This window comes from Bison bison, unplaced genomic scaffold (genome assembly GCF_000754665.1).
Source record: "Bison bison bison isolate TAMUID 2011002044 unplaced genomic scaffold, Bison_UMD1.0 scf7180017864379, whole genome shotgun sequence".
In the NCBI taxonomy this organism is placed as follows: domain Eukaryota; kingdom Metazoa; phylum Chordata; class Mammalia; order Artiodactyla; family Bovidae; genus Bison; species Bison bison.
Genome location: NW_011494951.1, coordinates 3042917 through 3052608, shown reverse-complemented (window position 1 = coordinate 3052608; position 9692 = coordinate 3042917). Strand labels below are relative to the sequence as shown.

Sequence of the window (9692 nt, the reverse complement as noted above, 5' to 3'; positions counted from 1 at the left end):
TGGTGTGCTGCGATTCATGGGGTCGCAAAGAGTTGGACACGACTGAGCGACTGATCTGATCTGATCTGATCTGTGTGGTTAAAAGAGAACTGACATAGACATTTGTGACTAAGGGAAAAGTCTCCTTTGAGGCCCCAGCTTTGTGTCAGCTCTGAGAGAACGGAGGCCTCAGGCCCGTGTCTGCTGGCTGGCTGGCAGCATCTTCCTCTGCTTAAAGATTCCTCATGCTTCTTAGCCTTTGAAATATAAATGGAAGAAGCTGGAATTGAAAGCAGAGGATGAAACAGGGTAAAGGCATTTAACACGGTGCGTGTGTGTGAATGCAAGTTGAAATGTAAGCAATAAGAATACTTCTGCTGGCCTGGGTGGGATTTGTGGGGAAGCAGGAGAGGTCAGCTTGGAGGTGGAGCTGGGGTCTGGGAGCTGGGCTGCCTCTTTGGGTTCAAGGGGGGGCCACTGCGGGTTCTGAGTAGGTGCGGGAGCTGACGGGCCTGTGCAGAAGGCCTTGGAGTGGGGAGATGGCCTGGGAGGCATTAGAGGATGTGGTAGGGGTGCGGACACCGTCCGGGTGCATTGGGGCGCTGGGCTGCAGAGCTGTGGGGCTGTCTTGGCCCGGTTGTTCACAGGCAGGTTCTCTGGTGCCGTAAACAGGAGCATACAGGCGGGGGTGGTCTTCATCTCTGGAAACGTTTGGGGCAGTCACTCCATCCTCCTGGTCCTGCTGCCAGCTGGGAATGCTTGGTTTGGGGCGAGGATTCCCTTCTTTTCCTGAGCGGTGAAGCTGTGCTCCTGCTCTGAGAATGTAGAAGGGACCCTTGTGCTTGGGCTGAGCCGTGGAGGTAGGAACAGATACATCAGAGGAGAAAAGGCTGTTTTTTCTGCTATCCTCCCCACGTTGGGCCAAGGACTGACCACGTCTAGAATGTACAAGAGGCCGTCTCCCAGCTCTGTGGTCAGTGATGACCTTGACTGGGTCACCCAGCTGTCTTGAGAGATTTCTGTCTTCTCATTGGCAAAATGATGAGGCTGGATTCAATTAGTGGTTTTCGAACTCATTTTATTTTTTTTAAGCAGCAGAAATCCTTTTCAAATGACACTTGTGGGAATTCCCTGGCAGTCCACTGGTTAGAACTCTGCACTTCCACTGCCAATGCTGGGTTCAGTCCCTGGTCGAGGAGCTAAGATCCCACAAGCCCCACAGTTTGGCCAAAAAAATAAATACATGGGAAAAAAAAATTTTTTTTTTAAATACATACATAAAAATAAAGTGACACTTGTTTTCAAAACAAGCTCAGAATTCTCCTAATTAGGACTGAGGTGGGAAGAGGAGACGACACTGATCTACAAAATTGCAATCCTTAACTCAGTGACTTTGCTGTTTTCCTAAAGGAACTGGACCAAATAAAGAAGGAGGAAAGAGAGAAGAAAAAACGCCGCCTGGAGAACATTAACCATTTGAAAGGAATGGGCTACTCCATGCGAGCAGCCAGGCAGGCACTCCATCAGGCCGCCGGGAACCTGGAGGAGGCCCTGAAGGTAACGCTCCCTGGCCTCTGGCCTCTCAGAGCAGCCTGGCTCCCGGCCCAGGTGCCCTCTCCTCTACTTTCTCATCTGAGCGGCTCTCTGGTCCTTCATGGCACCAGGAGCCCCACTGCTGTGGTCTGGCTCCTCCTCATTCCTGCTTTGGATCCAAGGGTCAGAGGTCTCGCTCTCGCACCCAGTGGCCGAGCCGCAACGGTGCCCCCCACCCAGCTGGGGGCATGTCCCTGATGCGGCAGGCTTCCCAGGGCGAGGACTCGGGGGAGGCTTCTGGTTGCAACAGGAGGAGCTTCACAGTAACATGGAAGGAGAGAAAGGTGGTTGACGTTTCAGTGTAGTTTTTTTGACTTAAAATGTTTTATTTGAGTATCTAATTTTATTATGTAGTCAGTAGTACATGTTGGCAGTGGGGCCTTTTAAAGAAATCCTCAGCAATGACTCAGAAGCTTGGGGTCCAGATGAGTGGTATAACTCTGCCTGGGTCCATATCCTTCCTGATGTGTGATCACGGAGCAGACGAGTACTTAATGAGGGCAGGCACTGTGCTGATTCTCAACAGGCAAAGTGGGGTGAAGCCCCCGCCTGCCCTCGGGGAGCCCACAGATGGGTGGAGAGCACAGTGGGATCAGAGCAATCGTGTGGGACCCCAAGCATCTTGGGGGAGCAGGACTGCAGGCTGGGTGGTGGGGATCACGGGAGGGGGCCCAGCAGATGAAGGAGAAGTGGGGGCAGCTTGAAGTGCTGAAGCACTTTCATTTCTCTGACTTCTCAGAGAAATAAAAAATATAGTCAGTTCAGTCCACTTGCTCAGTCGCGTCTGACTCTTGCGACCCCATGGACTGCAGCATGCCAGGCCTCCCTGTCCATCACCAACTCCCAGAGCTTACTCATGTCCATCGAGTCGGTGATGCCATCCGACCGTCTCATCCTCTCTCGTCCCCTTCTCCTCCTGCCTTCAATCTTTCCCAGGATCAGGGTCTTTTCCTTTAATTACACAAATAGGGCAAAAATACATTTGATGAATGTAGAACTATTTAGGTTAAAAGGGAAATTCCCCAAAAGAGCTTTACGAGGTTGAGAGTAAGTATCATGTGACAGAAATCCAGGTCTGAAGACCTCTGCTCTTGTCCGTGACATTTTAAACCTACAGCATGTCACCTTCTAGAGAGAAATGACCTCAGCAGGCTACCCTGGGCTGCTTTGGTAGCTTTCTGTTTGTAGCGTTTTACGGCCTTGTCATCCCTAAGGCTAGTAAGCTCTAACAAAATGTCTCTTTCTGTTTGGAATCCTCCTGCCCTCTCTCTCAAACCCTTTCCTGCTTCCTCAGATGAGACCTTTTTGCCTGAATAATCTTGTCCATCCTTCAGACCTTGACTCAGACGGGCCCCTTGGCAGGAGCCTTCTCTGAACAGCAGCCTCCTCCCCAGCCCCCGCCTGGTCGCAGGTCCCTTTGCTCTGCTCCCACAGCACCCTTGGCCTCGTTCACCACACTTTCCTGCACCTGTCTGTGCATGCTACAGCTGTGTCTGCTCAGCACGTGACGGGCGCGCGGTCTGCGCCCGAGGGACTGAGCAGACGTTAGTGATGAGCAAAGGGTATTCCTGTGTTTTTAGATTCTTCTCCATAATCCTCAGCTGTGGTGGTTAAATGATTCAGCTCCGGAAAGCAACAACCGTCAACAAAGTCCGTCTCAGGAAAAGATTGACCAAGTAAGTGAAGGTGTACCGTGCCCCCTCCGCAGGTGCCACCTCGCGTGGGCCTGGCTGGGGTGACAAGGTTGGTGGCCCGGCAGGGCCGAGTCCTTGGCTCCTGCGGCTCCAGGTGTGACCAGGCCCACCCCAAGGAAGCAGAGCACGGCATTCCCTTCAGAGTAGGACACCCAGGAAGCAACACGAAGGCGTTCTTCGGCTTTCTCCTCTGCTGTACACACACCTCTTTGTGCGTTGACCCGTCTCTGACCGCCCATCTCCCTGCCTGTGACCTGCAAGGGTGTCACTGTGGTGACTGTCTGGTTTGGCCTGCCGGCAACACTTAACCAGCGAGCTGGTCACTAGGCAGACGGACAGCACATCCTCTGGCTTGAGCTGGCTGCGTTTCCGAGGTGACTGCCCCGACACAGTTGGCCCAGCTCCCCCTCCTTCCTTCCCAAGCTTCCCCATGCGCCCATTAGCACAGGAAGCCAGTGGTCCAGGCGTGCAGTGGGTTTTAAACTTCTCCCCCCATACCCTCTCCACCAGGATCAGACTCCCCTGGCCCCGCATGGGGGGCGCATCCGCTCTGTGCGGCGGGCCCTCTGCAGAGCCGCCTCCTCCCTGTTCCCCCAGCTGGTATACATGGGCTTCGATGCAGTCGCGGCCAAGGCGGCCCTGAGGGTGTTCAGGGATAACGTCCAGCTGGCGGCACAGACCCTGGTCCACAATGGAGGGAGACTTCCTCCCGACCTGCAGCTCTCGGCAGAAGACTCTTCGTCCACGCCGTCCACATCCCCGTCCGACTCTGCAGGTGGGTCCGGGGTCTCGGGGCACCAAGTGGGAGCCGGCGGGTGGAGGGGGTGCCTCGTCGGGGCCTGAGCAGGGCGTCCCCAGACGCCCGCCCCGTGTGCCGCTCGGCACTGTGGCCAGTGAAGGCGAAGCTGAGGGTCAGCTCAGTCTCTCCATGGACGCTCCTTTCTCTTCTCCCTGAGCCCACACTTCTTTACTGCAGGCACCTCTAGTGCCTCAACAGATGAAGACATGGAGACAGAGGCTGTCAATGAGATCCTGGAAGACATCCCAGAACATGAAGAAGACTACCTTGACTCAACTCTGGAAGACGAGGAGATTATTATTGCAGAGTACTTATCCTATGTAGAGAACATAAAGTTGGCAGCAAAGAAGAACTAAGCGATGAACAGAAATAACTTAAGTTTCTGCTTATAAATATTCTATCGTTTTGAAGGTGTAATGCAGATCTTCTTCTTCCTTTTTACTGATTTTGCTGCAGAGTGCTGCTTTCTCGGGTGTAGGAGGGGCAGGTAGGGAACAGGGATGTAGAGAGTGAGAGACGGGGTGGGACAGGGTGCCGGTCCCCAGGGGTGGCCTTGGGAACTGAGCCGCCTCTGGCCTGACCTTGCTGTCGCCCTCTGCCTTCAGGTTCTGCGGCCTGAGCGCCACCCTCCCTGCTCGTGTGGCTCCCGGGGAGGGCTGCAGGAAGAGCGGCTGGGGAGGGGGAGGTGGACGTGTCTCCCGCTCTTCCCCTCGCCCTGCGCTTCTGCCCTCTGGAACCCACTGCTTGGTCATCTCCTCCGTCCCACAACACAGCCCTGCCTCCTGCTTCACCCTCTGCCGCTTCCTGAACGTGTTCCTTAGATCCTCAACTGTTTCAAGCGCTTTGGGGGCCTTTTAGAGACAAGGCGTCAGCTATAGCAGCCACACCAGACCGTGACAGAGGCCTTCAGCCTGAAACAGCAGTGGTTTTTGTGCTTAGCCTAGTTAAGTAGAAGTTCCCCAGTGGCTCAGACGGTAAAGAGTCTGCCTGCAATATGGGAGACCTAGGTTCAATCCCTGGGTTGGGAAAATCCCCTGGAGAAGGGCATGGCAACCCACTCCACTAGTCTTGCCCAGAGAATTCCATGAACAGAGGAGCCTGGCAGGCTACATACAGTCCGTGGGGTCACAAAGAGTTGGACACGACGAGCAACTAACACTTAGCAAAGTAGGCACTTGAAATTCTGGGTGGAAATTTAGAATGTATATATATTCAGAATTCTTCTTTACAGATATAAAATCTTTTTATTAAACAGGAAAGTCTTAAATGCCAACCAAAGCAACTTACTTTTAATTAGCATTCTCAGATGCAGCCCTGTCATAGTAAATCCATTGCTGGCTGAGATGCCTATGAGAGATTTAAAATCTATTTTCTCCATGTCTTTGTGGGGGGGCTGGGTATAATACAGAAGACTCTTTCTAAAGGTATGTAGTTACTAGCCTCTTAACTGCTCAAGTAACCGTTCTGAGTTGACCATGCCTTCCTCTGTAAACGTGTTATTAAATGAAGACCCTCTGCAGCACCAGGACACAGCCGGGAGAAGCCTGTGTGGAAAGAACGCACGCCAGGTGTGTTCCCAAGACTTCCTGGCTGGTTGGAAGCTCTGCGACTGAGGGCAGATGGGTCACACAGTTGCCGTTGAGGGGCTGGCTGAAGTGCTTCTGCCGTGTCAGAAATCGTAAAGCTTGGACAGCAGGCTAGTGTGAACGGGTGGAAATCCTTTCTTGTCATTCTTTCAAAAATGGATGGTACAGGTGAAAATAAAAGACGGAAGATACATTCCAAAATTGTCAGCCTAACTTTGCGGTAAGTTACTCAAATTCCCAAACTGAGTAATGACAATATCCGGGTGATCTAGAGCTCCATTTAGGTTTGAGATGTCCGCTTCCATTGACTTCCCATGAGGATCATTAGTGACTGTTACTAAAAGGTCAAGTGTGCAGAGGCTCTGGGGCGAGGGGAGGGAGTGGGGGTGGTGGGGGGTGCTTCCTCGCCTGATGGCCGAGGCCGTGAGGGGGTCCCAGCCTCATGTAGGACCAAGTCAGGCTCACAAGGTACTGCCCTGGGTGTGGTCGGTTGTGGCTTCTCGTTTCCCCAGCTGCTTATCATGGCAAAGGCTAGGGGAGCCAAGCCACACTGGCGGACCTCGCGCTCCACCTGGGCGTGAGGAGACACAGAGAAGCCCGTTCTGGAGCTCAGGACGGCGGGGTGTGCGCTGCCCACCTGCATGCGCTGACAGGCCTTAGCCCTGGCTGTGCCGCCAGCTGGTCATGTGACACCTGACAGGCAGTGATCGAGCACCGCTCCCTGCTCTAGGATGCAAGGGAAAGAGCAAAGGACATTTGTGATGAAAAAGCTGTTAAATAGGAGGAAGGGTGCTGAGCCTGAAATCACAGAGGAGACGGGCTTTGGGGGGTGGTTCTCCTTGGAGAGTCAGAGGGAAAGGACACTGCGGATGTGGGACAAATGAGATTCCAGTTGGGGTGGAACAGGCTGAGTGTGCCGTGTTCATGAAGTCACAGGGGCTGTCCTAGGCCCACTGGAGGGTGTGAGACTGAGGTTGGAAAGATTGCTGAGTCCAACTACAGAGTGCCCTGACAGGCAGGCAGGGGTCCAGACGTTAGTGGGGCCGTGGAGGGCTCCAAGCAGGGGGTGGGATGGCCAGGCCTGTGGGCCAAGGGGTCAGCCAGAGGCTGCGGGCACTGTGGCCAGAGCGTGCTGCCCGCGGTCAGATCCGATCCCATCACCTACATGAAGTTCTGCCTGCTCTTGGTTCTGGTGACACCACCACGTCCTGTCCCTGTTTTCCCGCCCATAAATCCTGTAAGTACTTCCTGTCCTTCCCCTGCCCAACTAAAGGGATTTATCAGAGGCAAGGATATTTTACCAAAGGCAAAGAAACAACCTGTGGTTATCTGGTCTTTATAGCTTCCTCAACATCTAGCAAAGCCTTCTTAGGCTGCTGAAATGAAAATTACTCAATAAAATTGATAAACCTTTAGCCAGATTCATCAAGAAAAAAGGGGAGAGGGCCCAAATCAGTAAAAACTAGAAATGAAAAAGGAAAAGTTACAGAAGTTCAAAGGACCGTAAGAGACTACTCCAACTGCACAGCAATAAAACGGACAACCCAGAAGAACCGCACAAGCTTCTCAGGTACAGTTTCCCAAGACTGAGCCAGGAAGAAACAGAAAATACGAACAGACTGGTTACAAGCACTAAAATTGGATCTGTGATTTTAAAAACAACCAACCAAATGTTTTTGGCATCATGACTCTACGGACACGAGTTTGAGCAAGCTCTGGGAGATGGTGAAGGCCAGGGAAGCCTGGTGTGCTGCAGTCCATGGGGTCGCAAAGAGTCGGACACAACTGAGCAACTGAACTCACTGAACAAAGTCCATGAGGAGATGGCTTCACAGGCGAATTGTACCAAACATTTAGAGACGAGCTAAGCCCATCCTTCAGAAACTATTCCAAACTGTTCCTGCAGAGGAAGGAACACCTCCAGACTAACTCATTCTATGAGGCCACTATCACCCTGATGCCCAAACCAAGGAGATCGTGCGCACACACACACAAATTACTGAAATACAATTTACCCAAATATGCTGTACACATGCAAGATAGTTTTCCATTTCTAACTCTTGGAGAGGGAGGCTGGAGGAAAACGAATGCCGCAGCCCACTGTAGGATTTGCGCCCAGGGGCTGTTTCTCAGGGTGGAGCGAGGGAAGATGCATGTGGTTGGATAAGACGCCATGTGCGCGCTGTCCAGGCAGGAAAGCAGCAGCAACCGTGAGCACCAAGGAGCGAGCGTCTGGTCACTCACGCTGCCTCTGCCAGCAACGCAGTCCGAGAAGGTAACTATAAACGTCAGCACAGGTACTCAAGGGGGTTCTCTCTGCCCGCTCTCCCTGGAACAAACTTCAGCTTCCCGGAAAGCCCCTCAGGACTGGGAGGGCCTGTCTTTGGCGGCTGCAGCCTCAGGCCCTGGAGAACCGCTAGGAAGTGAGAGCTCCCAGACCCGGCGGGAAGCGCCCAGGGACCCCTCACCTCTCCTGGGTGCCGCGTCCCACCTGAAGAAGGCGGGGTGATGCTGCTTCTGCGGGTCCTTCTCACCAGCCAGCCTGTTCTGGCAAGGCCCCTGGCTTCCCAGAGTTTGGGGGTGTGGCGCAGAGCACAGTCACAGAGGTAGCACCATGCTTTCTACTGCCCCTGGAGTCAGTACTGTTATCTGTTCATGTGGCCAGGGGGTCAGCATCCTTACCCACCGGGCATGGACCTGGGCACCCCAGGGTGCATCTGGCATCAACACACCTCTCTGCATCAGGGGCTGCCTCTGCCTGGGGAGGCTCACCTTTAGCAACGTGCTCAGCTCTCAAGGGGATTCCCTCGTGGCTCAGAGGGTCAAGAGTCTGCCTGCGATGTGGATGACCTGAGTTCGATCCCAGGGGTGGGGAAGATCCCCTGGAGAAGAAAATGGCAACCCACTTAAGATTTCTTGCCTTCCTGGAAAATCCCACAGACGGAGGAGACTGGCGGGCTACAAGAAATAACATCACAGAGAGTCTGACAGGACTGAGCAACTTCACTTTCACTTTTCAGCTCGCAAGGGCGGACACTGTCTTCTGCAGCATTTCCTCTTCCTGCAACAGCGGCCAGCCGGGGCCGGGCCCGGAGGGCACCGTCGATGTGGACTGTGGGCACCAGCGGAGGGGTGGTGCCATGTGTGAGGGGGCCGCTGAGGCGGCTCCTCTCAGGGTCTCTCAGCGCGTGAGCCCCACTTCTCCCTTCACCCCCTCTTGGCAGGGGCTTCCCCTGTACACCCCCAGGGCCTGCCTTGTCCACACCTGAGAGAAGGGGCCGCCTCTGTGCTGGCGGGAGGAGCAGCGGGTCCCTGCCGTCACCCAGGCAGACCGAGGGGCTGCCTCCTTGCCCCCTGGCCTCCCTCCTGCCGCCCCCCGACTCAGGGACACTGCAGTGACACTGGAGGGGCAGAGGACTACACTCCTGGGGGTGGGCCAGGCCCCAGCTTCGCGGGCACTCTCCTGCCCTCTGAGAGGGAGTGGGACTCAGTGTGCAGAACAAAAGGGGGTGCACCACAAGGCACTTTCAAGGACCTGTATTTCATCCTTCACAAGCGGACAGTCTGCCAAAATAACGACAGTCCGTGCGGTTCTGTCTTGGGCGCAGCTTGTGGGATTTTAGCTCCCCGACCGGGGATCGAACCCAGGGTCCCGACCGTGAAGGCGCCCAGTCAGAACCACTGGACCGCCAGGGGAAAACCCCAATCCGTGCCTTTTTTGAAGCGTCCGTCTGGCTCAGCAGGAAAAGACTTGGCTTCCGGGGACCTCGGGCACCCGGAGCCTGAGCGGCTGGAGACCCTGAGAGTCGCGGGAGGGTCCCTCGGGAGGGTCCCGGGAGGGACGGATGGAGGGGCGGGCGGCCCGGCGAGGGCTTCGGAAGGCCGCCGGCGCGGGGGCGAAGCACCACCCGCTGCGCCAGTCTGCCCTCGGGGTCCGGGGGACGGGCGGCGCGCCCCCTCCTCGCGGTTCGGAGTCGGCGGGCGCCGTCGGGGCGTCTCAGGGCCGGCTGGCCAGGGGCGCGGCGGCGGCGGCGCAGCCCC

The 9692-nt window shown here is 55.1% G+C and overlaps 2 protein-coding genes across 2 annotated transcripts in view; one reads left to right on the top strand and one right to left on the bottom strand.

Moving 5' to 3' along the window:
- Positions 1–5852, top strand: part of NUB1 (negative regulator of ubiquitin-like proteins 1) — a 32043-nt gene extending 26191 nt beyond the window's left edge. The window contains exons 11-14 of the mRNA XM_010857236.1: positions 1390–1536; positions 3153–3248; positions 3864–4041; positions 4243–5852. Coding sequence (XP_010855538.1) covers positions 1390–1536; positions 3153–3248; positions 3864–4041; positions 4243–4421 — 600 coding nt within the window. The 3' untranslated portion in view covers positions 4422–5852. The remainder of the gene's footprint in view (positions 1–1389; positions 1537–3152; positions 3249–3863; positions 4042–4242) is intronic.
- The window catches only part of WDR86 (WD repeat domain 86), a 38986-nt gene that overhangs the window by 4502 nt on the left and 24792 nt on the right, over positions 1–9692 (bottom strand). The gene's annotated exons all lie outside the window — the stretch shown is intronic.